At 43.1% G+C, this 27,797-nt stretch overlaps 1 protein-coding gene across 7 annotated transcripts in view; it reads right to left on the bottom strand.

Moving 5' to 3' along the window:
- The window catches only part of NSD1 (nuclear receptor binding SET domain protein 1), a 147,572-nt gene extending 120,581 nt beyond the window's left edge, over positions 1–26,991 (bottom strand). The window contains exons 1-3 of one of the 7 annotated variants that reach the window (XM_032851910.1): positions 26,877–26,988; positions 24,838–24,951; positions 24,008–24,097 (exon numbers count right to left, since the gene is read on the bottom strand). In XM_032851910.1, the coding sequence (XP_032707801.1) occupies positions 24,008–24,097; positions 24,838–24,867 (120 nt within the window). In that variant the 5' untranslated portion in view covers positions 24,868–24,951; positions 26,877–26,988. Of the gene's footprint in view, positions 1–24,007; positions 24,952–25,805; positions 25,825–26,080; positions 26,282–26,876 lie in introns of those variants that run through there. The other 6 variants (XM_032851914.1, XM_032851913.1, XM_032851909.1 and 3 more) reach the window with 6 other exon arrangements.
- Between the last annotated feature and the right edge of the window lie 806 nt (positions 26,992–27,797).

Below are 27,797 nucleotides of genomic sequence, written 5' to 3'. Positions count from 1 at the left end.
CTAACAACGGAGCCACCCAGGCAGCCCCAAAATGGTAAAATTTTTTTAAAGATTTCATTTATTTGAGAGAAAGAGTGCATACGCAAAGGGAGAAGAGGAGGGAAAAGCAGACTCCCCACTGAGCAGTGAGCCTGACGTGGGGCTGGATCCCCGGATACTGAAACCATGACCTGAGCCGAGGGAAGATGCTTAACCAATGGAGCCACCAAGGCGCCCCAAAATGGTTAAATTTTAAGTTATTTAAATTTTATCTCATTTTCTTAAAAAGTGTCTAGCTTCCCAAGGTAACTATTTTTAAAATGGAACACTTTACATCTGGTATGATAAACTGGAAGAACATTTTATTACTTCATGGTTACACTTATACTGTGGTTATTTATTAGTTAACAAATATAATTCAAGTCAGGCAGAAATAAATTCTCATTTTATATAGAAGTTAACATGTAGCTTTGAAATACAGGACAGATTTTCAGATAACATTTGTCTTTCTAATCATGTTTTTAGGCCAAATTGACATAGAGACATGAGAAAAGCTAATAATCAAATTTCTATCTCACTTTAATCTTCCATTTACAACAAGACAAGAATCCACTAAAAATACATTAGTAATGAGCAGTGCCCTTAGGTCTTTGTAACAAAGGAGGCAGCATAGCAGAGAGAAAATGCTATGAAGCCAGATGGCCTTAACAGGAATACTAGCCCCATCACTTGGGAAACCACTCAATCTAACCTTCCATTTCCTAATGTATAAACCTAAAATAATGACTGTGCCTAGCAACTTGTGGGGTTGTCCTGAGAATTAAATGAGATAATACTTAAATGCTTAGTAGAGAGCCTGGCTTCCAAGCATATGGTACTCAATATATGTTATGTATTATAATTAACAATAGGAGCACATATCCACCATATGCCATGAACTATGCTAGGAGTTAATTTTTAAAATATTTTATGCATTAAGAAACTAAACACAGGAATCAAATCTGGTCCCAAATGGAGTTCTGTGCAATTCCAAAGCCTACATTCTTTCTATAATCTCAAACTGCCTATGTAAGATATTAATCTTCATCACTTTGTCATTAGTTGTCAACTGAGGGAGAAGTTAATTAAATTATCTCACATTTACTACAGAAAAGTAGAAACATAAAATGATTAAATACAATATTAATAAATACTGTTAAAAAGGGGCACCTGGGTGGCTCAGTGGGTTAAAGCCTCTGCCTTTGGCTCAGGTCATGATCCCAGGATCCTGGGATCTAGCCCTGCATCACATCAGGCTCTCTGCCCAACAGGGAGCCTGTTTCCCTTCCTCTCTGCCTGCCTCTCTGCCTACTTGTGATCTCTGTCAAACAAATAAATAAAATTAAAAAAAAATACTGTTAAAAAAAACTGTAGAGGTGCCTCACTGACTCAGTCAATAGAGCATGTGACTTTTTTATTTTTCTTATCGATTTTATCTATTTAGGGCACCTGGGTGGCTCAGTTGATTAAGCATCTGCCTTGGGCTCTGGTCATGATCCCAGGGTCCTGGGATCAAGTCTTATGTCTCACTCCCTGCTCAGCAGGGAATATGCTTCTCCCTCTGCCCCTCCCCCTCACTTACGCTCCCTTTCTCTTTCTCTCCCTCATGCTCTCTCTAATAAATAAAATCTTTAAAAAAAAAAAAAAGATTTTATGTATATACTGGAGACAGAATGTGAGCAGAGAGGAAGGGAGAGAAACACCCCCCTCTCCCTTAGCAGGGATACCAATGTGGGGGCTCAAACCCAGGACCCTGGAATCATGACCTGAGAATAAGGTAGATACTTAAAGTGACTGAACCACACAGGCTGCCAGAGCATATGACTCTTGATCTTGGGGGGTGGGGGGTGTTAAGTGCCAGGCCCACGATGGGTGTAGAGATTACTTAAAAATAAAAAAAAATTTTAAAAGCTTTAAAAATATATACATATATACACACACATACTGTAATGATTTCTACATTGGTCAGTTTTTTTTAAAAAGATTTTATTTATTCACTTGACAGAGAGAGCACAAGCAGGGGCAGTGGCAGAGGGAGAGGGAGAAGCCGACTCACCACTGGGCTGGGACTCCCCGCCCCCCCCCCAACATGAGGCTCGATCCCAGGACCCTAAGATCATGAACTGAGCCAAAGACAGACGCTTAACCAACTGAGCCACCCAGGCGCCCCTCGTTTGGTCAATTTTAATAAATCTTTAATAATGGTATGGGAAACTCATAACTCTTTTAAAATAGGATTTGATCTATGCTTTTTCCTAATGAGTAGCAGCCTAAATTAAGAAACAGAAAAAGATTAGTACTAGATACAATAATCAGAGTTCACAACTAAATGTAAGTGGGGAAAGGGGCGCCTGGGTGGCTCAGTGTTGGTTAAGCCTCTGCCTTCGGCTCAGGTCAGGATCTCAGGGTCCTGAGATTGAGCCCCACATTTGGCTCTCTGCTTGGCAGGGAGCCTGCTTCCCCCCCCACTCTCTTTGCCTGCTTCTCTGCCTACTTGTGATCTCTGTCAAATAAATAAAATTTTTTTAAAAATGTAATGTATATTTTTAAAAAATAATATAATCCGATCATTTAAACAAAAAGTAGGAGAATTCAGGTAAAGGCCTAGACTTTGACTACCAGCCTCCAAAACATCACTTATTGTCCTCACCCTCCCTATCTAATCTTGACATACTGAATCCCTTATTCTCCTAAAGCGTAGCTATTTTTTTTTTTAAGATTTTATTTATTTATTTGACAGATGGAGATCACAAGTAGGCAGAGAGGCAGGCGAGGGGGGCGCCAGGGGAAGCAGGCTCCCCACTGAGCAGGGAGCCTGATGCAGGGCTCGATCCCAGGACGCTGAGATCATGACCTGAGCTGAAGGCAGAGGCTTAACCCACTTAGCCACCCAGGCGCCCCTAAAGCGTAGCTACTTCAATCCTTGGAGTCCTAAACCCTATTCCTCTCAGTCTAGAACACACCGCCCTACCCCAAAGTCTACCATATATCTTACAAACGGCTTGCACATAAAAAAACAAAACAAAACAAAAAACAAAAACTGGTAAATGAATGAATATACTGTCTCAGTGTTAGTAATTTTCAAAATGCAAAAAAATGTACTTGGTAAAGTCACTTATAATTTAAAACTTAGAAATTAACTATTATAAAACTAATCACATAAAAAATAAGGCAAATTCATTGTTACAACAAAATTACCCTGATATCAAAACCTGACAAAGACATCACAAGAAAAAAATAGACAAGTACACCTAATGCACAAAGATGTAAAAAGATGTACTGCATGAAGACAAAAAAAGAAAAAAGAAAGTATCAGAGACCCAAATACAAAAACCTATAAAAAATATTGTACAAATTTATCCCAGGAACGCAAAACTGGTTCAACATACCAAAAATCAATGTAAAGACATTAAAACATTAAAGAATTAGGGGGAGGGGGCACATGGGTGGCTCAGTTGGTTAAGTGTTGAACTCCTGATTTCAGCTCAGGTCATGATCCAGGGGTCCTAGAGATTCTGTCAGGGTGACAGACCCTCTCCCTCCATGCCCTCCCCTGACATATGTGTGCATGTGCACTTTCTCTAAAATGAATAAATAAATAAAATCTTTAAAAAAAAAAAATCTGGGGCCCACGGGTGTCTTAGTCATTGAGCATCTGCCTTCAGCTCAGCTTATGATCCCAGGGTCCTGGGATCCAGCCCTGCATCAGGTTCCCTGCTTCCAGGGGGACCCTGCTTCTCCCTTTCCTTCTGCCCCTCCCCCTGCACATGAGCTCTATCACTCTCTCTCAAATAAATAAAATCTTTAATAAATAAATAAATAAAATTTTAAAAATAAACTTTAAAAAAAGGGGGGGAATAAAGAGGGGATGGAATATACCATGTACAGTGAAGGAAACCATCAACAAAATGACAAGGTGACCTACTAAATGGGAGAAGATATTTGCAAATGACATATCTAATATGGAATTAATACCCAAAATATATAAAGAATTTATACAAGTCAACATCAAGAAAACCCAAATAATCTGATTTTAAAAGGAGCAAAGGACCTGAATAGATATTTTCCCAGGGAAGACATACAGGTAGCCAGGAGACATGAAAAGATGTTCAACATCACTAATCATCAGGGATAATACAAATCAAAACCACAAGATATCACATCACATACATGAAAACAGCTAAAATCAAAAACACAAGGAATAATAAGTATTGGTGAGAAAAAAGAACCCTCATGCACTATTGTGGTAATGCAAATTGGTGGAGCCACTGAAGAAAACAATATGGAGGTTCCTCAAATAATTAAAAACAGAAATATTATATTATCCAGTAATTCCATTACTAAGTATTTACCCAATGAAAACAAAAATGCTAATTCAAAAGACATATGCACCCCTATGTTTATACAGCATTATTTATAATAGCCAAGATATGGAAGTAACCCAATATCCATCAATAGATGAATGGATAAAGATGTGATATACACACTAGAGTATTATTCAACTATAAGGGAATAATGAGATTTTGCCATTTGCAACAACACAGACCCAGAGGGTATAATGCTAAGAGAAGTAAGTCAAGTAGAGAAAAACAAAAACCATGTAATTTCAGTCATGTGTGGGATTTAAGAAACAACGAAAAAAAGAGAAACAAAGAAACAGAATCTTAAATATGGAGAACAAACTAGTGGTTGCCAGAGGGGAGGTGGGGGACTGGGAAAATAAAGAAAATTAAGAGTACACTTGTGATAAGCACTGAGTAATGTATAGAACTGCAGAATCAGGGGCACCTGGAGGGCTCAGAGGGTTAAGTGTTTGATTCTTAATTTCAACACAGGTCATGATCTCAGGGGTAGTGAGACTGAGTGCCTCCTTGGGCTCCATGCTCAACAGGAAGTCTGCAAAGAACTATGGAATCATTATACTGTATACTTGAAACTAATAATACTATATGCTAATTACACATCAACAAATAAAACTGGAATGAAAAAAACAACTCAGTAATGATAAAACATTTGACAAGGGCGCCCGCCTGGGTGGCTCAGCCGATTGAGTGAGTGTATGCCGTTGGCTCAGGTCATGATGCCGGGGTCCTGGGATTGAGTCCCACAACGGGCTCCCCACTCAGCAGGGAATCTGCTTCTCCCTCTCCCTCAGCCCCTCCCCACGGCTTGTGCTCTCAAATCTTTTTTAAAATTTTAAATTTTTTAAAATCTTTAAAAAATACATTAAAAAAAATTTTTTAGGGGCGCCTGGGTGGCTCAGTGGTTAAAGCCTCTGCCTTCGGCTCAGGTCATGATCTCAGGGTCCTGGGATCGAGCCCCGCATCCGGCTCTCTGCTCAGCAGGGAGCCTGCTTCCTCCTCTCTCTCTGCCTGCCTCTCTGCCTACTTGTGATCTCTGTCAAATAAATAAATAAAATCTTAAAAAAAAATTTTTTTTTAAACCTGACAAAACCTAACACCCTTTCACTAAAAAAAAATTCAAGAAACTAGGAATAGATGGGGCACCTGGCTGCTCAAGTGGTGGAGCATGTGACTCTTGACCTCTGGATTATAGGTTTGAGCCCCATGCTGGGTGTAGAGTTTACTTAATAATAAAATCTGAAAAACCAAAAAAAGAAAAAGAAAAGAAACTAGGAATAGAAAGGACCTTCCTTTATCTGATAAAAGAGCATATAGGAGAAACTTTCAGATAAAATCATGCTTAATGGTGAACAACTGAATGCATTCCCCCTAGGACCAGCAGTAAGAGAAGGATGTCCACTCTCACCATCTCTATTCAACATCATACTGCACGTTCCTGCTAAGATAATTAGGTAAGAAGCAAAAATAATGCATTAGGATGGGGGGGGGTAAAACTATCTCTCTTTACAGATGACATGATCTTGTATCAAGAAAATCCTAGAAAATTAAAGAAAAAAACTATTAAAATTTAGTTCATCAAGTCTGCAAGATACAAGATCAATATACAAAAACCAGTGTATTTCTACATACTAACAATTAGCCATCCCAAATCAACCTAACAATTCCATTTAAAATAGCATCAAAGGGGTGCCTGGGTGGCTCAGTCGTTAAGAGGCTGCCTTTGGCTCAGGTCATGATCCCAGGGTTCTGGGATTGAGCTCCACATCAGGCTCCCTGCTGGGTGAGAAGCCTGCTTCTCCCTCTCCCACTCCCCCTGCTTGTGTTCCCTTTCTCACTGTGTCTCTCTCTGTCAAATAAATAAATATTTTTTGTTTGTTTTAAAGATTTTATCTATTTACTTGAGAAAGAGAGAGAGAGCACAGGCAGTGGAAGTGGCAGGCAGAGGTCAGGAAGAAGCAGGCTCCCCGCTGAGCAAGGAGCCCAGCACCCCAGGAGCATGACTGGAGCTGAAGGCAGCCTGCCCAACTGATGGAGCAGCCCAGGCATCCCTGCCAAATAAATAAATAAAATCTTTAAAAAAAAAAAAGGAAAGAAAAAGAAAAAATAATTCTCTCTCTTCCTCTGCCCCTCACACACCAATAAATTAAAAAATGGTTAGGATGCTAAGTATTATGCTATGTGCATTTAACCGCAAGAAAACAAAAACAAAACTAAAGAATCTCACTGAAACCAGCACATGGATAGAATGGTGATTGGACTACAAATATAGTACTCTTTTAGTAAGGAGTGTGGCAATATCTTTTAAAATTATATGTGTATTTAACTTTGGCCCACAAGTCCAATTCTTGAGTAGACATTTATTCTATAGCGGTCCCGCTTATTTGCATAGTTGTTCACTTTCGGCAAAAAAATGTATGAATTGAAAAATGCCCATATTCAGGGGTGCCTGGGTGGCACAGTTGGTTGGGCATTGACTCTTGGGTTTCAACTCAGGTCATGATCTCAGGGTTGCAGAATCAAGCCCCACGTAGGGCTCTGAGCTCACCAGTTTCCTTGTTCCTCTCCCTCTCCCTCCCCCTTTACCCCTCCCTACACTCGTGTTGTCTCACTCTAAAATACGTAAAATCTTAAAAGAAAAAAAAAGCATGGGGTGCCTGGGTGGCTCAGTGGGTTAAAGCCTCTGCCTTCGGCTCGGGTCAGGATCCCAGGGTCCTGGGATAGAGCCCCACATCTGGCTCTCTGCTCGGCAGGAAGCCTGCTTCCTCCTCTCTGTCTCTGCCTGCCTCTCTGCCTACTTGTGATTCAATCTGTCAAATAAATAAATAAAATCCTTAAAAAAAAAAAAGCGAATGCCCATATTCATACAATAGCATAGTATCCAGGTGTAAAAAATAATTAGAGAACTAGGGCTCCTGGGTGGCTCAGTCAGTTAAGCATCTGCCTTCAGCTCAGGTCATAATCCCAGAGTTCGGGGATCAAGCCCTGCAACGGGCTCCTTGCTCAGCAGAGAGCCTGTTTCTCCCTCTCCTCCCCGCTTGTGCTCTTTCTCCCTGTGTCTCTCTCATAAATAAATACAATCTTAAAGAAAAGAATGAGAGAACTACGTCATAAAATGGAAAGATTTTTGAGGCACCTGGCTGGCTTTTGATCTCGGGGTTCTAAGTACGAGCCCTACTCTGCATATATCGATTACTTACTTAAAAATAATTTTTAAAGAACTTATTTAGTTATCTGAAAGAGAAAGAGAGAGAGTGCAAGTGCAAAAGAGCACAAGCAGGAGTAGTAGGAGCGGGAGAAGCAGGCTGCAAGGGCTCTACCCTAGTACCCTGGGATCATGACCTAAGCCAAAGGCAGACGCTTAATCAAACTGAGCCACCCAAGCTCAGTTGATTTAAAAATAGAATCTTGAAAAAAATAAATAAAGATTTCAACAATTATTTAAGTGAAAAAGGTTAAATGTACATAACCTGTTACCTCTATCATTTCAAAAATAAATAAAGATTTCAACAATTATTTAAGTGAAAAAGGTTAAATGTACATAACCTGTTACCTCTATCATAAAAAAAAAGGTGGAAGGTGCCCCAGGAATTGAAGGTGCTAAATGAGCAGACAAAACAAGGTACAAGGGTACTTCGCTGGTTACCATTTTATATTATGCTTTTGAGCTACACATCTATTCAAAAATTCAATTCAGTTTAAAAGTAAAAAGTAATTAATCACTGTCAATTCTGTATACTTAAGAGCTTTTCCTTTAAAACTATTCATTTCTTGTTGGGTAGGTGTGGTCACCAGCCTCCTACGTGGTACCCAATGAATCCCACACTTTGGTATTCACATTCAACCCATGGTATTCCCCTCCCACATTATATCTCTTCAAATCTTCCTGCTTGGTCTCTCTCGGATCACTCACCCTGGAGGAAGCCACTACATAATTGTGAGCACCCCTATGGAGAGCCTCACCTGGCAAGGAACTGAGGCCTACTAACAGTCAGCCAGCAGCCATATGAGCCATCTTGGACAGGGATCCTACCTACAGCCTTCAGATGACTATAGCCCAGGCTGACATCTTACCTGTCATCTCATGATAGACTCTTGAGCCAGAACCACCCAACTAAGCCACTCCAAGATTCCCTAACCCTCTGTGATATAAATGTTTATTGTTTTAGGCTGTTAAATCTGAAGGTAATTTGTTAGACAAAATAGATAACTAATATAGAGGGAAACATTCCCTCCACAGCTCTAAGAATTTATGTTTTCAAGGGACACCTGAGTGGCTCAGTCGGTTAAGCCTCTGCCTTCGGCTTAGGTCATGATCCTGGGGCCCTGAGACTGAGCCCCATCTCAGGCTCTGCAATCAGCAGGGAGTCTGTTTCTCCCCCACTCTCTCTTTACCTCAAATAGATAAAATCTTAGAAAACAAAACAGAACAAAGCAAAACAAAACAAAACCCTGGGGCACCTGGGTGGCTCAGACTATTGAGCACCTGCCCCTTCAGCTAGGGTCATCATCTCAGGGTCCTGAGATGGAGCCCCAGATCGGGCTCCATGCTCAGTGGCAAGTCTGCTTCTCCCTCTCCCCACCCCTCACACACACTCTCTTTCTGTCTCAAAAAAAAGAAAAAAAAAAAATCCTTTTTTAAATACATACATATGTACATACATACATACTATTAAAATAGTTCAATCCTTTTGGAAAACCATACAGAAGTAGATACATCAAGACACAAAAAATCTAATACAGATAATTCCACTATCAGCATTTTATCCTCAGGAAATAATTCCACAAACATTATTAGGAAATTATTACTAGAAAGTAATTCCACTGATATTACCTATCAAGACTTTACTTAAAATTCTAACATCTACTTCACCAAAGAACTGATCTCAGTGGCTTTATTACCTGCACTGTAATACTTCTGCCCAAAGCTCTACTATGTGGGGAAAAAAAAAGCATTTTAAGGGACACCTGGGTGGTTCAGTTGGTTGGGCGACTGCCTTTGGCTCAGAGTCATGATCCTGGAGTCCCGGGATCCAGTCCTGCATCAGGCTCCCTGCTCCAGAGCAGGGGTGTCTCCTTCTCCCTCTGACCCTTTCCCCTCTAGTGTTCCCTCTCATTCTCTCTCAAATAAATAATATCTAAAAAATAGAAAAGCATGTTAAATGTAGAATTTTATTACCTCTCAACAACTGCTCTGTAATTCTTTACAGGTGACAGCATAGGTAGAGTGCTTATTCCTTGATATAATTATAAAAACAAATTCAATACACTGTCAACTGAACCAAAGGCAACGTTAGACAAATACTTTTGGAGGTAAAATTCCAAAGACAATTAGCATGGCACTATTGTCTATTATTTTTACTGAGTACAAAGATTAACTTTTACATCACCTACTTGCACTAGGGATCCCCAGCAGCTCCAATTACACCATGAGGAGAAATTAAGAGATGACAAGGGTAATATACCCTCATAATTTACAAAGAAAGACTACCTTCAGACTCTTCCTGGTATGTAAGGGAATATCATATAACCAGTTATTATTTTTCATTTACTATAGTGTGTAAATACAATTGTTCATACTCTAAAATGGATTTTATCCTTCCAGCAATCTTTACCAGAGTATTATGGTATTTTATACAGCATTACTGGAGATGTGAAAAGAGCTTTAGAAACCTTAATAAAGTAATTTTGCCTAATAAAAGCAACCCTAAAATCTGTTTCAATTTATAAAAGGGAAACCACAACTATGTATGGCTTTGTTCATTCTCTATCTCAAAGTGGAAGCAATGCTTAAAAATTATGGTTTGTATATAACCATTACAAAGAACATAGATCATCTAGCAAGAACTCTCAAAACGCAACAGTAAAAAAAAAAAAAACCAAAATCAAACAATCCAATTAGAAAATGGGCAAAAGAGATGAACATATTTCACCAGAGGATATACAGATGGCAAATAAGCACACAAAAAGATGTTCAACATCATTAGCTATCAGGAAAATGCCAATTAAAACCATAATGAGATATCATTACATAACTATCAAAATGGCTGAACTAAAAATAGTGACCATACAAACACAAATCAAAACCACAATTAGGTATCATCTCACACCTGTCAGAATGGCTAAAACCAAAAACACAAGAAACAAGTGTTGGCAAAGATATGGAGAAAAAGGAACCCTCATGCACTGCTGGTGGAATGCAAACTGGTACAGCCACTGTGGAAAACACTATGGAAGTTCTTCAAAAAAATTAAAATTAGAATTACCAAATGACCCAGTACTTCCACTACTGGGTATTTACCTAAAGAATATGAAAACACAATTCAAAAAGCTATATGCACCCCTATGCTTACTGTAACATTATTTGCAAATAGCCATGATGTAGATACATACAATGGAATATCAGTCATAAAAAAAAGAATGAGATCTGCCTTTTGCAACATGGATGGATCTGGAGGGTATAATGCTAAGTGAAATAAGTCAAAGAAAGACAAATACCCCAAGATTTCTAATCTTTTTTTTTTTTTTTAAGAGAGAGCACGCCCATGCATGTCAACAGGGGGTGGTGAGGGGCAGAGAGAAAGAGGGAGAGAATCTTAAGCAGGCTCCACTCCCAATGTTGGGCTTGATCTCACAACCCTGAAATGACCTAAGCCAAAATCAAGACTCAGATGCTTAACTTCCTGAGCAACCCAGGCATCCCAGGAATTTAAGAAACAACATAACAAAAGAAAAGAGATAAAAGACTAGACTCTTAAACAAAACAAACTGATGGTTACCAAAAGGAATATTTGGGGGGGGGATGGGTAAAATGGATTAAGGAGATTAAGAGTACACTTATAATGAGCAGTAATGTGTGGAATTGTTGAATTATTAGGGGCACCTGGGTGGCTCAATCAGTTAATCGTCAGAATCCTGATTTCAGCTCAGGTCATGATCTCATGGTGGTTGGATGGAGCTTGCCTAGTGCCCTGCACTCAGTATGGAATCTGCTTGAGATTCTCTCTCCTTCTCCTTCTGACCTTCCCCTCTTCCCCGGCTCTTGTACACTCGCCCTCTCTTGAAATAAGCAGAATCTTTAATTTAAAAAAAAAAAAAAGGAACTGCTGAATCATTATACTGTACCCCTGACACTAATACAACACTTGTGTATTAATTACACTAGAAAGGAATGAATGAATGAGAAAAAGAAAAAAGGGGCGCCTGGCTGGCTCAGTTGATAGAAAGTGTGACTCCTTGATCTCTGTGGTTCTAAGTTCAAGTCCCATGGGAAATGTAAAAATTACTTAAAAATTTTAAAAAACAAAAAGAAGGGCACCTCTGTGGCTCAGTGGGTTAAGCCTCTGCCTTTGGCTCAGGTCATGATCCCCGGGTCCTGGAGTCCCGCATTGGGCTCTCTGCTCAGCAGGGAGCCTGCTTCCTCCTCTCTCTGCCTGCCTCTCTGCCTACTTGTGATCTCTGTCAAATAAATAAATAAAATCTTAAAAAAAAAAAAAAAAAGAAGAGGGGTGCCTGGTTGGCTCAGTTTTGAGCGCCTGCTTCGGCTCAGGTGATGACACCAGCATCCTGGGATGGAGCCCAACATCGGCTCCCTGCTCGGTGGGAGGCCTGCTTCTCCTTCTCCCACTCCCGCCTTCTTATATTCCCTCTCGCTCAAATAAATAAAAATCTTAAAAAAAAAAAAAAAAAAAAAAACAAAAAGAAGGGGCGCATGAGTGGCTCAGTCATTAAGCATCTACTTTTGGCTTAGATCATAATCCCAGGGTCTTGGGACCAAGCCCTGCATCAGAAACCCTGCTCGACTGGAAGCCTGCTGCTCCCTCTCCCACTCCCCCTGCTTGGTTCTCTCTCTCACTGTGTCTCTCTCTCTGCCAAATAAAGAAAAAAAATCTTAAAAAGAAAAAAATAATAATAATGACAACAAATGGTAACAATGATGCAGAGAACTGCATCACTCATACAGTGCTGGTGAGAATGTAGATGATACAGTCACTCTAGATATCAACTTGACAGCTTCTTAAAAAACTAAACATGTCACTACCATACAATTCAACAATCTAACTCTGGGGCATAAATTTATCCCAGAAAAATGAAAACTTATGTTTACACAAAAACCTGTATACAAATGTTCACAGCACTTTTACTTCTAAAAGCCAAAAGCTGGAATAAAGCCAGATGTCCTTTAACAGGTCCATGGTTAAACTGTGGTATATCCAAGATCTGTGGAATCCTACTTAGTAATAAAAAGGAATAAAATACTGATACACTTAAATTAATGAACCTCCAGGGACTTACATATATAAGTGAAAAAACCCAATCCCAAAAACTATATCCTGTATGATACCATTTATGTAACATTTTTGAAATAACAAAATCTTACAAAGGACAGATTTAGTAGTTAGCAAAGGCTGGAAAAGGAGCTTCAAGAAAGGAGATGGTTATGATACAAATGGGCCAGAGGAGAGATCCTGTGGTGTTAAAACTATTCAGTATCTTGACTGTGGTGGTACATATATGAACCTATACAGGTGAGAAAAATGTAGAAAACTTAATATATATATATAGTATATGTTATACATTACATATAATGAGGACAGGTATAACGAGACATCTGGTACAGGTCTTTTTAGAAATACGGAACTTCCTTTTGGGAAAAAAAAAAAACAGTAACATGAAAAACAAAAACTAGGACACCTGAACAAGATTGGTGGATTACAACAACATCAATATCCTCATTATAATATTAGACGTCTTCACAAAACATTAGCATTGCAAAACCAGGCGAAATATCTAAGAAATCGCTTTATATTATTTCTTAAAATTGTGAACCTACATTTATCTCAGCAAAAATTTCAATAATAGGGGCGCCTGGGTGGCTCAGTGGGTTGGGCCTCTGTCTTCAGCTCAGATCATGATCTTAGGGTCCTGGGATCGAGCCCCTCTGCTCAGCAGGAAACCTGCTTCCCCTCCTCTCTCTGCCTGCTGCTCTGCCTACTTGTCATCTCTCTCTCTCTCTCTCTCTCTCTGTCAAATAAATAAATAAAATCTTAAAAAAAAAAAATACCCTTAACATATTAACAAAGGTATTGAGTAATACATATTCAGGCCACTTACATTACCAAAACATTTTTAAAAGGTACATATATAAAGAAAATTCTAATGGGACATCGAGTGCAAATAAGGAATATGAGGGGTGATACAAAGAGACTTTTACATTCCATTTTTAAGTTTGACTTTTTTTTTTACCACAATCCATTCTATCTTATTACCTTTCTTTTCCTTTTTTTTTTTCCGTAAAGATTTTATTTATCTGCTTTGACAGAGAGAGAGGGAGAGAGAGAGATCACAAGCAGGCAGGCAGAGAGAGAGGAGGAAGTAGGCTCCCCGCTGAGCAGATAGCTCAACTGGGGGCTCCATCCCAGGATCCTGAGATCATGACCTGAGCCGAAGGCAGAGGCCCAACCCACTGAGCCACCCAGGCGCCACCCTTTTTTTAAAGTAGGCTCCACACCCAGTGTGGAGCCCAACATGGGGTTTGAACTCAAGACCCTGAGATAAAAACCTGAACTGAGATCAAGAGTCAGACGTTAAATCGACTAAGCCACCCACATTCCCCTATTTATTACTTTTCTAACTAAACGCTAAATTTCTTCAAAAGGCTACACTTGAGACATTAAAAAAGTTAAAGAAACAATCAATCATTCAATGAAAATCAAACCTACCACCGCAAAAGAGATGGGATCTTCTTTTCAATGGATTCCCGTGAAAACCAGAGGATAGAGATTCAACATTTATATACACAGCAATGACAAAGGACAACCAGCAAAAATGCAATAACGTAATGAAGTTATAACACTTAACAGATGGAGTACAGAAAGATCCTGATCCTACTGCACATCAAATTCTGGTTCCCAAGCAAAAATGGGTAAAATTCTGATTATTAAACACAAACAGATTAATGTCCTTAATTTAGCAAGTTAAAGCAGAAGTATTTGGAAGAACAGAGAAGAAAGCAAAAATGCAGAGATATATTTCTCAAAATTCATGACTAACTCTTCCAAATATGTTTTTAGTTCTTGGCATATAATAATAAAGGCATCATTTACTGAGCACCTACTTCAGAACCAACACCATCAAGCTGCTTCACATAAATTACTTTGTTGCACACTCTCAAACAACCCTGTAAATAAGGGACTAGCCCCAATTTAGAGATTAGCAACTGCACCTCGGAGACTAAAGGGACTTCTCCAACTAAACAGGAAGCACAATACACACTCAGATATCTGTTCAACAAAACCAATATGATTTAACAACCACAATTCAAAGACTCTAAGAACAGTGAGAAAAATGAATGATATTAGATACCAGATATTATGGAGCTCAAATTCAAAGGCCTTCAAAATTGAGTGCATGAGGAGATGAAGTAAAAAAAAAAAAACAAAAAACAGGGGCGCCTGGGTGGCTCAGTGGGTTAAGCCGCTGCCTTCGGCTCAGGTCATGATCTCAGGGTCCTGGGATCGAGCCCCGCATCGGGCTCTCTGCTCAGCAGGGAGCCTGCTTCCTCCTCTCTCTCTCTCTCTGCCTGCCTCTCTGCCTGCTTGTGATCTCTCTGTCAAATAAATAAATAAAATCTTTAAACAAAACAAAACAAAACAAAAAAAAACAACAACAAAACAAAAATAAACCAACTCTTAAATTCTGAAATTTGGTACACAGAGTCCACTCATCACCTTCCTACTAAAATTTACTCCCCTCCCAGCTTGTACCACTGTACGATCCACTCTTTAACTGAGTCACTACAAAGAAAGCACCATGTTACATACTGTTAACATGCAAAGATGAATCAGACCAGGAAGATAAAGGCAGGAGCCATGGGTAAGTGTAAAGCAAATCACCATTAATAGCGCAGACTGGCTAAACCCAGGACACCCTGGGTATAGCATATGAGATTTCACAAAGTCAGGAAAGGGTCCATGAGCCTAATTATATGTTAGGCAAATCGGAGAAAAAAGTGAGGTATTCGCTGAACGTCAAACTTTAACCAGGGACCTAGGATTTCTTATCTTCAAAGTCAAAGGTAAGATTTGGGTAAGAGAGACTGGAAAGAAAAACTATACGAAGATGGGCGGTAAAGCCTCACCCTAGAATGGAAATGAAGAAATGAAAAATGGAGAATTTGTATAAGTTAGAAATCCCATAATAGGGCACCTGGCAGGCTTAGTCAGAAGAGCGAGCAACTCTTGATCTTGCAGTCGGGAGTTCAAGCCCCACGTTGGGTGTAGAGACCACTTAAATCTAAAATTAATTGTAAAAAAGTAATGCCTGGGTACCTCAGTCAGTCAAGCACCTGACTTCCGCTCAGGTTATGATCTCAGAGTTCTGAGATCAAGCCCCAGGTCAGGCTCACGGTTCAGCAGGGAGTCTGCCTGTCCCTCTTCCTTTGCCCCTCCCCCAACTCACGTGAGCGTGTACACACTGGCAAGCATACTCTCTCTCTCAAATAAATAAATCTTTAAAAAAGCTTAAAAAAAAAAAAAAAAACTTTACGGGCGCCTGGGTGGCTCAGTGGGTTAAAGCCTCTGCCTTCAGCTCAGGTCATGATTCCGGGGTCCTAGGATGGAGCCCCACATCAGGCTCTCTGCTCAGCGGGGAGCCTGCTTCCGCCCCCCTCTCTCTGCCTGCCTCTCTACCTACTTGTGATCTCTGTCAAATAAATAAAGAAATTTTTTTTTAAATTTAAAAAAAAAAAAAAAACTTTAAAAAAAAGTTCACTTTGGGGCTCCTGGGTGGCTCAGTGAGTTAAGCCTCTGCCTTCGGCTCAGGTCATGATCTCAGGGTCCTGGGATCGAGCCCCGCATCGGGCTCTCTGCTCAGCAGGGAGCCTGCTTCCCTCTCTCTCTCTGCCTGCTTGTGATCTGTCAAATAAATACGTAAAATATTTTTTTTAAAAAAAGTTCACTTTAAGGATCTTTACACTCTGTCTCCTGACAAACCCACTCCTCCACAGATTCCTATCAAAGAATTTCCTGGCATTTGTATATATTATTCCTTCTTTCTTACCGTCATGTCTCTGCTCAGTTACATATAACCCCTCTGTGAAGTTCTTCCTGATTACTCCAGACATGCCACACTGCTGTATCACTAACACCTATTAGACCACTTAGTATTCTGTATTGTCACTGTTCACATTTGTCTTCCTTAAACAGTACAGTTCCCTAAAAACACAGACTACGGGGGTGCCTGGGTGGCTCAGGTTTAGCCTCTGCCTTCGGCTCGGGTCGTGGTCTCGGGGTCCTGGGATCAAGTCCTGCACTGGGCTCTCTGCTCGGCAGGGAGCCTATTTCCCCCCCTCTCTCTGCCTGCCTCTCTGCCTACTTGTGATCTGTCAAATAAATAAATAAAATCTTAAAAAAAAAAAAAAAAGACTATGTCTTCCCTTTTTTTTTTTTAATACTAGCAGCCCCTAGCATAGAGGAAGCACTCAAATGTAGTGAATAAGTTACCCCAAAGTTCCACCCTTGAAATGAACAGGAGGATGATGCCATCATTAACAGAGAAGAAAATGCATGTCTGGCAATATAAGGGACAGGTTTGAACGGGAGTATGATACAGGTGAAAGAGAAGGTGGGTTATAGTAACTAGAATTTCTTAGTCTGAAGCTCAGAAGTCAGGTCAAGAGCATTTTCACACAGCAGAGTAGCAGTAAAGTGAATACATGTTAAGTGTAGGAGACTGGAAAATGAAAGAGGAAGAAAAGAGAGCAAGCAGTCAAAGGACAGTTTAAAGGAGTGGTAGTCAAATGCTGCCAAGTCTGGTATAGTATTGAAGTGTCACCTGTGACTTAGAGAAGAATAGATATAGCAGACAGGAGGATATACATAAAAGCCAATTCACAGAGCATTAAAGAGAGATAAACAAAGTAGATAACTCTTTAAAGAAATTCACCACAAAGGGGAAAGATCACTGGAGGGATTATAGGATACACACATTTTTCCTTTAGAATAGGAAGATGTCATCTCATTTTTAGGCAGAAAAAGCGATATATTAGGTAGGGGCACCTGGGTGACTCAGTAGTTAAGGGTCTGCCTTAGGCTCAGGTCACAATCCCCGGGTCCTGGGAACAAGCCCACCTTCGAGCCCCACACTGGGCTCCGTACTCACCGGAACTCTGCTTCTCCCTCTCTCACTCCCCCTGCTATGTTCCCTCTCTCACTGTGTATCTCTCTGCCAAATGAATAAATAAAATCTTTAAAAAAGAGAAAGAGAATAAAGACTCCAGAGGAAAAGAGAAAAGAATAATGAGTAACATAGGGTCCTCCAGCAAGGCGGGAGTGAGTAGAACCTGAGAGGCATGGAGATAGTATCTATTTTCTTCTGAGACAGGAAAGGAAAAAGTAGAGAATTGCTGCAATGATGAGAGCAGAGGAAGAGAATCCCTAAGGAATCATTGTCTCAGGCACCAACAAAAGCCTTACATATTATCTGCACTCACCTCTCCTTCTTTCCTCAAATGGAGACTCCAATTTTGCCTCCAATCCAGGCCACCCAAAAGGACTGCCCATTTTTAACTCCTCTGAAATAATCTTTTGGACTATCCCTCCCCACTTTCTTTCTACTGCTGATTCTGCCCAAGTCTAAATTTTAATTACAACTGCAACAGACTCCTGCATCCTAACGCTGCTTCTACTCTTCCCCAGCCTGTTTTCCAAACACAGACTTCATTATCACTTCTCAGCTAAAATCCCTTGCTGGCTCCCAATCCTATCACTTTAACAGTAAATGTCACAGTCGAGATTTCTAGGCCCTATTACCTGACTACATCCATGCTACCCACCCAACCCCAACAAATACCCCTTGAAAATATTATATTCATTTAATTCTCCACATCCAAAATACATTTCTAAACCTAACCAAACCCAACCAAGACCAATTTAAGTTCTACTTCTTCCCTGAAGCCTTGACGACTCTAGGTTTCTCTCATCTTTCCACTCAACTCTTTAACCTCTTAATCATCCACAACACACAACTCAGTATAGTGGGTGATTTTTGAGTACTTTATGAATCCCCAAGATTGTAAGTAGGGGATTGTTACAACACCAAAATACCTCTTTTTATGTATTTTTAAAGGATTTCATTTATTTATATGAGAGAGAGAGAGATAAAGACAGACATATTGAGAGAGAGCATGAGTGGGGAAGAGAGGAAGAAGCAGGCTTCCCGCTGACCAGGAAGCCTGACATGAGGCTCTATCCCAGGACCCTAGCATTATGACCTGAGCCAAAAGCAGACACTTAACCAACTGAAGCAGGTGCCCACAAAATATCTATTTTTTTTAAAGATTTTATTATTTATTTGACAGAGAGACACTGAGAGAGGGAACACAAGTTGGGGGAGTGGGAGAGGGAGAAGCAGGCTTCCTGTTGAGCAGGAAGCCCAAAGAAGAGCTCAAATCCAGAACCTGGAATCGTGACCTGAGCCGAAGGCAGATGCTTAATGACTGAGCCACTCAGATACCCCAAAAATATCTATTTTTAAATGGCAAAAACGTCTCCATTCAGGGGCGACGGGATGGCCCAGTCAGTTATGCATCCCACTCTTGGTATCAGCTCAGGTCATGATTTCAGGGTCATGAGATCCAGCCACAAGTCAGGCTCCTCTAAGCACAGAGTGGAGTCTACTTGAGATTCTCTCTCTCTCCCCTTCACTGTCCCTCTCCCCACCTGCACGAGCAGGTGTGTGCTTGCTGTCTAATAAATAAACTTTTTTTAATCTCCAGGGGAGTCTGGGTGGCTCAGTCGTTGAGTGTCTGCCCTCAGCTCAGGTCATGATCCCAGGGTCCTGGGATCAAGCCTCGCTGCAGGCTCTTTCCCTCTGCCCCCTGCTTGTGCCCTCACTCTCTCTCTCTCTCTCAAATAAATAAATAAAATATTTTAAAAGATAAAAAACAGGGACACCTGGTGGCTCAGTCATTGAGTGTCTGCCTTCAGCTCAGGTCATGATCCCAGGGTCTGGGATCCAGTCCTATACTGGGCTTCCTGCTCAGTGGGAAGCCTGCTTATCCCTCTCCCACCCCGCTGCTTGTGTTCCCTATCTCACTGTATCTCTCTGTCAAATAAATTTAAAAATCCTTAAATAAATAAAGTCTCCATTCAAATACCTTTCTATGGACAATGTAGTGTCTATCTCCACCTAATCAAAGAACGAATATTATACTACCAGTTACAATTAAAACTGCAAAGAAATCTGGCGAAAAGATGCTGTTTTTTTCTTAAGATTAAGGCACCCCAAGATGCTGTGTTTCTTAAAGTCAACGTAAATAAAGAAAAACCATTTTGATTACAGGCAAGGAAAGGATAATCCAGGTCAACCACTAAATAAATGACAGCTGACAATAATAGGACAGGAGCTTCAAAGAGTGACATGATAAACATCAAAGGATTAAGAAGTATAAGTGAACAGCAACAGAGGGAAGATAAAACAAGATTGATAAAATATCAGTTATTTTTTAAACTGGGTATGTACATGGGAATTTCTACCATTCCCTCTTCTTTGGTACATGCTTGCAATTTTCCAGAGCCTACATTTCTAAAAGAGAACCTTACTAAAACTGATTAAGTCCTTAACTATTTTACAAAAATTTACCCTCTTTATGATCATGATGAGAGTAAAACAAAATAAAGAATATCATCTCCCTATTTCACAATTTCACTGGACAATATTTCTTTTAATCTATTTGATTCTTGTCTTATAATAAACAGCTGCCATCAAAACCAAAGTTTTGATAGAGGTCTAAAAATTTATTTTCGGCACACCAGGGTGGCTCAGTCGGTTAAGCAGCTGCCTTTGTCTCAGGTCATGATTCTGGGGTCCTAGGATCAAGACCCACATCAGGCTCCCTGCTCAGCGGAGAATCTGCTTCTCCCTCTCCTTCTGCCTGCTGCTCTGCCTACTTGTGCTCTCTCTCTCTGTCAAATAGATAAATCTTAAAAAAAATTTACTTTCATAATTCTTAATTTCACTTTTCAATATAAAATCCTAAGTAAACCATTTTCTCATTATGAAATGGTTGTCCCCATTTTAAGTGGATTCATTTTTAGAGATCTTCTTTAAATAGAGTATAATATATACATCAGACGAGCCTGAGCTAGCTACATCCTAAGAGTTTTGACTATCCCTAAATTCATGGATACCACCATAGTATAAAATCTCTATAAAATATCTAAGGTAAGAGTAGAAAACAAACAACTGCTACAAATCAGCCTAGTGAGTAAACCAGGCCCAGGAAGAGTGTCAGAGACAATCAGAAGTCACTACAGAAAAACCAAGAGTACTGAGATAATTCTGATTTCAAGGGTTTTAGTCTTGTCTCTAATAATCTCAAGTGCCTTGAAGGAAGACCTATGTCATTTATGACCTCCCTTTTTACAAGGCTATGAAGACCCAGTGAGACAATATAGACCAAAGCACTTAATAAGCTGTAAGTTACTGCCTGTTTAAACTTGCAGCTCTGGGACCAACTTTCCTTCAATATTTTATCAAGCACCTACATATCATGAAGCATTGTACACCCAATCAAATACAAAAGCATCCAGTCAGGACGATTAACTATGACAATCATTTCACATCACTATAATCAGACAAAGTAACTCAAAAGCACATAAGGGGGGAGCCTGGGTGGCTCAGGTGGTTATGTGTCTGCCTTCCAGTCAGGTCATGATCCTGGAGTCCTGGCATAGAGATCCAAGTCAGGGTCCCTGCTCAGCAGGTAGTCTACATCTCCCTCTGCCCCTCCCTCCTACTCGTGCTCTCTCAAATAAATAAATAAAATCTTCAAAAAAAAAAAAAAAAAAAAAAGCACATAAGGAGAAACTGATGAGGCTGCTTACTTATGACAGGACACAAACAGTCTGCTTATAGCTAGATATACCAAACAACAGACAATATAATCTTGAATCATGTGTCTTTCTTTAATTCAAGACAGGGAGTATATAATCCTAGTAACTATTCTTACTGTTCCGTAAGAGAATCTTATTCTATCATAATATCAGACAGAACAAAAGGACAAATAGCATTTGCTAATGATTTTCTAAAATTTCCAGCCCTGAGGAGCCTGGGTGGCTCCGTCAGTTGAGTGACTCTCTTGATTTCAGCTCAGCTCATGATCTCAGGTCCTGAGATCAAGCCCTGAGTTGGGCTCCCTGCTCAGTGATGGGTCTGCTTAGGATTTCTCTCCCTCTTCCTCTGCCTCTCTGCCCGTGAGCTCACTTGTGCTCACTTATGCGCTCTCTCCAAAAAAAAAATAAATAAATAAATAAATAAAATAAGAACAACCAATATGGGGCACCTGGGTGGCTCAGGGGGTTAAAGCCTCTGCCTTCGGTTCGGGTCGTCATCTCAGGGTCCTGGAATGGAGCCCCCACACCAGGCTCTCTGCTCAGCAGGGAGCCTGCTTCCTCCTCGCTCTTTCTGCCTGCCTCTCTGCCTACTTGTGATCTCTATCTGTCAAATAAATAAATATTTTTTAAAAATACAATAAATCTTAAAAAAAAATAAAATAAAATTTCTAGCCCTGAGCATAAATCTATACCTGCTGTAGCAATGTATCAACTGTGAATGGTCTGTATGTATTAAGTGTGTGACCATATAGAATTATTTTTAATTACACCTTTCCCAAGCTATTTTGTTCAGCTGAATCTGCATTCTCAGATTGATCTGACTTTTTCAAATCTTCAGTTAAAAAATATCAAAGGCAAAAATCAAAGCTACAGATTGCATCCACAACCTTAAACCGAAGGCCTAAAATAAACAGGTTACTTGCCTCTTCAAGCCCATAAAGTCTTTAAGCAATTTAGACTTCCTGCCAGGAAAAAAAAAAAATTCTACTTATACAAGTTTTCTAACTCCCAGTTTAGATACCTAACGTATTGTCTACAGGCTCCAATATTTTCAACTGTTTATAAATAAGCCAATACTCCACTGACATCTCTTTTGATGAGAAACAACAGATATATATTTCTATATATATGCTTCTAGAGAATTATCTATTTCTACTGTCAGATCTAGGGTTTTATGTAAACACAAAGGCAAAACTATACACACAAAATAATTTCAACATGAACCCAAGGAAAAGGGTTTGTCTAAGCTGCCAATAGGTTGCCAATACAGCCTATCAACCCTAAAAAATACCTAGGACAATAGAGACTCAAGATAACTACCAAAACAAAACAAAAAACAAAACAAAACAGAAAAGATAACTACCAAAACAAATTTTTTTAATCTGCAACTGCCAAGTTAAGAAACCAAGAAGTACTAAAGCATATGTCATAAATGAATCAACAAACAAAAGTGACACACCCACATTCTCGTGACTTTAAAGAACATCAAGGCTATCAAGGCTCTATGATAAAGTGAATGTTTAATGCACCCAAAATGACCACCCCATAAAATTTTTTCTGATTAAATCTTTAAAGATTCAGATCACAGGAAGATCCTCTGTGGTGACATTACAGATGACCTAACAATTAATCTGAGAAGAAAACAAAATTAGAATCAAGTATTTAAAACTGAGGGCTATCTTTTAACAACTAAGAAGTTTGATTTTAAAGATGATGAAACTCGGGGCACCTGGGTGGCTCAGTGGGTAAAGCCTCTGCCTTCGGCTCAGGTCATAGATCCCAGGATCAGGGATCAGAGCCCCACTTCGGGCTCTCTGCTCAGCAGGGAGCCTGCTTCCTCCTCTCTCTCTTTCTCTGCCTGTCTCTACTTGTGATCTCTGTCAAATAAATAAATAAAATCTTAAAAAAAAACATGATGAAACTGAGACTGAAAGAAGTCAACTGTTCATTCTGCTAACTCATCAAGAAATTCTACAAAATTTCAAAAAAGGACCTTTATCATTTATAGTACACAGCACTACCAAGTAACAACTCAAATTAGTTCTTCTATTTCTTCACACGTACACATACCACACCTGCGTATACATACATAAGCTTTGAAACTAAAATCCAGAAAAGGCTCAAAAAAGCTCAAGGCTCTGATGGTGGCATTTATCTAAAGCATAGGATGCTATACCTTTACAACAGGTAGTTCAGAAAAACTGGCCTAATTTAAATTTTGACTGATGTTCAAGAAGGTCTCCTCATCTTAGCTACTTTCAATTTGTACCCAAAATGCACTCCAAACTGAAGCAAGAGTCACCCCATCAACTAAAAAAATAAGCCATGTCTTGTGTTAAAAAAAGGACTCCAGGAAATTAATTGGTTCTCCTGTGCTCATGATACCAGCAAGCCAAAGCATTTAAAGAAAAAAACAAGAACAAAAAAAAACCTAAACAAATGTATACCTCCATTTGAAAAATAAAATCTGAACTCAATCAAATGCCCTTGAAGTTTTAACGCTTAGGCAATCCTTGATGAAAACCTAACCCAGAAAAATCTGAAAAGAACCAAACTCTTACAACAGATAAATTTAAAAATCAAAGTAAAATTTCCCCAAAAAGCCTATCATTAGCAATAGGCTCTCAGCTGTGAACTGATAAGCAACCAAAAACCAATTAGTTACATTTCCCTTTAAGTTGCCTGTATATATACATTTATGTATATATTTAAGTTGTACCAAAAACTGCTTACAAATGGCAATTCCTGTGAAGTAGATGATGATGAAGTTCCAGGTAATTCTAGCATGTTTCCTAATGTACTGGTACTGGAGTCTGGATCATCCTGAAAAGATAAATTTATTGAGTTTAATTGTTCTTCTATGGTAACGTTTGTATCTCCTAGTGAAAAGGGGGCTGGGAGAAGGGCTGCTTTTTCATTGCTGCCGTCCACTTCATTTCTTTGCTTATTTTTCTGTGTTTCAGTTTGAGGAGCTAATGGCAAGAATGGCGATTTGACTGCACCGTGTCTACTCTCTGATGTGCTGTCTTGTTCATTTCCCATGGCCACGTCTACACCATTCTCTGATTTAGGCTCATAATTGCAGGTGGCATTGGTCTGAGTTTCCTCAAAGATTTCCTCTACACTCTCATCCTCTGTGACTGGCTGTTCTGGGTCCATTTCAGAATCTACATCTGCATCGTCCACACAAGTAAAATTCTCAAAGTGCAGAAAGCCATTCTTGATAGTCTTTGTTACTTTTACCTGGAGTTCAGGGGAGTTATTACAAGAGGGTTCCTGTTTCATAGCAAGTGCTGTTGGACCACCAGGACTCAAGGAAGTGCAAACAACTGGCGACTGAGCTCTTGAATCACTTTTTTCAGGGTCTTGAAAGGATTCTGATCCATCAGCAGACCCATTTACATACTCTACATTGATCATGGAGGCCAAATCCTGTAGTCTCCGCAGTGGAATGTAACAAGATGGAGAATCTTGTCCATAAGCATTTTGGGATGTTCCACTGGCAGTCGAGAACTGCATAGTACACCCATTAAGTGGCTCAGAAAAATTGGATTGACCATTACCGAAAGGGCTGTCCTTGTCTTCAGGGGCATCTAAATTCACTGGATTGGAAAAGGGCAGCAGACAATTTCTTCTAGATAGTTCACAGGTCTGATCCATCCTGCGCCAGCATCAACCTGGAATCCAAAAACAGCAATTAATCGGAGTTTACAGGCCATTTGATTCTGATCTTCAAAATGGCAGCCACTTCTCAAGGCCTAGTGGCCTCGATGCCTTTCTGCTGCACTTCCATGGGCGGAAAAAGTTCCCCAGCTGACGATGGAAAAATGGCCTCGGTGAGCCTCCGCAAACTCCATCTTCCCGGAGCTGGGCAGATCTTGCCACATGCAAACAGCCCGTCCCTTTTTCCTGCACTGCAGACTGGTGGACAGTTGGGCTGAACTAAAATTAAAATCCCTTTGGCAGTAGAAATTCCTAAATCTCAAACAGGAATCGTCCTCCCTATCCCCCGCTGAGGGGGGGTCCAGCGGCCGGATCTCCAAAAGGGAGGGGGCTGTAGGGTTCTAGGGGGGTCCCGGACGCTGCACAAAAACGTTACCCCCCCCCCTTCCTGGCTCGCTCGAGCGCAGCGGTCACAATAGCGCTGCACCCTGCGCCCAGCCGGCGCTGAAGCCCTTGCAGCGGCCGTGCCCAGGCCGCAGGCGACTCGGCCAAAGCGAGTGCACCCCGAACCTCGCCGTCCAGACTGCAGAACTGTTCGGTCCACGGCTGCAAGGCCCAGAGGCCAGGACGCGGCAGGGGGAGAGAAACGGAGGCAGCCGGTGAAGCCGAGTCAGGGCAGCAGCAGCTGCTACAGCTTGACAAACATGGCTGCTGCCGACGCCGCCGCCGCCGCCGCCTGCCCGGGCCGCGCTCCTTCCCGCAGCCGCGGCAGCACCTCCTGGCCAAGCCGATCGCACTCATCAATATTAAGCAGCAAGCAAAGTTTGCTGCAGGAGGGCCGCCGGCCCCGCGCCCACCAGCCGGCTACCTGAGGGGAGGTGGAGGCCGAGGTGCGCGCGGGAGGCCGGCGGGGCACGGGCCGCGCCGGGAGGAAGTTCGCGGCGGCCCGGCCGGCTAGGCCTGAGCCCGGCTGGTAGTGATGGAGGGGGAGGGGGGCCCGCGGCTACAACGCCGCGGGCCACCAACACCGCGCCCGGCCCTCCCCCGCACCCCTCACCTCACGGCCACCACCATCTTCCCCGCCCGGCCACCTCCTCCCTCCTCCTCGCGCCTGCCCGCCACCCACCCCAGCGCACTAGTTACCGTGCCCCGCGCCCCCTCCCGGGCCGGCTGGGGGGAGGGGGTGACCCTCATTACACTGGGGCGCGAGCGGAGCCTTGGGGAGAGAGCGGAGCCGCTCGCCGCACCCCCCTCCCCCCGCGTCTCTCTTCAGGGGAGAAGGCAGCGAGCGCGACCTGCCCCGGCCTATTCCGCCGCCGCCTCCTCCTCCTCACACCCCCACCGCGCGCGCCCCCGCGGCGGCGCGTGCGACCCAGCGCCTCGCGCCGGCCCGCGTGCGGCTGGGGCACCGAGTGCGCGCGCACCCCTTCCCCCACCGCGCGCGCGCTCCCTCGCCTCACTCTTCGGGGTTCAGGGCGGGTGAAGTCGGGCTCGCGAGCGCGCCGCCCAATCAGCGGAGCCGCCGCTGCCGCCCCCTCCCCTCCCCTTGCGCGCCCGCTCGCGGCCCGGGCCTACGGGCCGGCCCGGCTGCCCGGGCGGGGCCTGAGGCAGGCTCCCCAGGGGCCTCGCGCGCCTCCCCGGAGTGTCTGGGCCTGCGGGCGTCGTGGGTGGCACTCAGATCCCCTAGCCTACCTCGGGGCGCTGCGCCGGCCCCAAGCTGCACACGGCTCCTGCACCCTACCCAACTCGAGCCCCAACCCCGGCGGCACCTGGCCCGGCTGAGGCCTGTCCGACCGCCCCGCCAGCCCCGCTCGGGCCCGCGTCAGTCCCGACCTCCATCTTAGGTTACAGCCCGTCTCCCCATCCACTGGGCACCTGCCCTCAGCCCGCTCGGCTCGGCCCGAAGCCAAGGCAACCCCCCTCCTACCGCGGGGCTCACCTGGGGGCTTGGGCTGGGGTCTTCGAGGCCTCAGGCCCCGAGCAGGCGCGGCCGCAGGTGAACCCCCTGCCCGGCCGCACCCCAAACCCACACCACCACCACCACAGACCAAGCTGAGCAGGAAACAAAATGGAGGCAGCAGCTCGGGTCTGCCTCCCCGAGCCAAGCTTGTGCAGCCTCAGGGCTCCCTTCTGCCGCAGGCCCGACGCCCGCGAGGCAGGGGGCTGGCTCGTCCCGGGCAACACAGGCAGCCGCCCTAGAGCAGCGCAGACAGGTCGGGGACTCGGCCCAGCGGTCCCCACAGCCCCTCACCCACCACCCTTTCCCTTCCCCCTCCCCCCCATTTCTCTCCCTCCCCCTGCCCGGCCTTGCGGGATGAGCGGCGACCGGGAGCCGGGTCGGGTCGGGTTACCCGCCCGGGCACTGCTTGCCCTGCCGTAGCCTCGACCGGGGGATGAGGCCAAGCGACCCCCGCGCTGAGCCCACCCCCCGCACCCGAGCCGGGCAGCAGCCTGACAGCGCGCCCGCACCTCGGCCTGCCGCCGTGCGGCCCCCGCCCAGTGATGCCGTGTCCCCAGCCCGGGCACCGCCGGGACGAAGCTCCCTCACCACCCCCGGGCCCAGGGGTCCTCGCTGCCTCGGGCGGGGCGAGGGGAGCGCTGGGGGGAGGGGTCCACTAATCCCTGCACCGCCTCCCGCGCCTAGTCTGGGTCTGGGCCTGGCACTGGGACTCGGGCCGCGGGCGCGGGCGGGCGTCAGTAGGTGTGTGCGCGCGGGGCAGGGGACGCAGGCTGGGGGCCCGGAGGGGCCGCGCCTCGCACCGCGGACGCTGCAGTTCTCCGCACCCAGGCAGATGGCCCTCTCGTGCCACAGCAGCCCAGCGCAGGCCGCCGGCTCCGCAGCCCTGATCCCCCCGGGAGC

Source organism: Lontra canadensis, unplaced genomic scaffold (genome assembly GCF_010015895.1).
Source record: "Lontra canadensis isolate GAN:19392208 unplaced genomic scaffold, GSC_riverotter_1.0 scaffold5, whole genome shotgun sequence".
Lineage (NCBI taxonomy): Eukaryota > Metazoa > Chordata > Mammalia > Carnivora > Mustelidae > Lontra > Lontra canadensis.
This window is presented reverse-complemented; position numbering and strand designations above follow the sequence as displayed.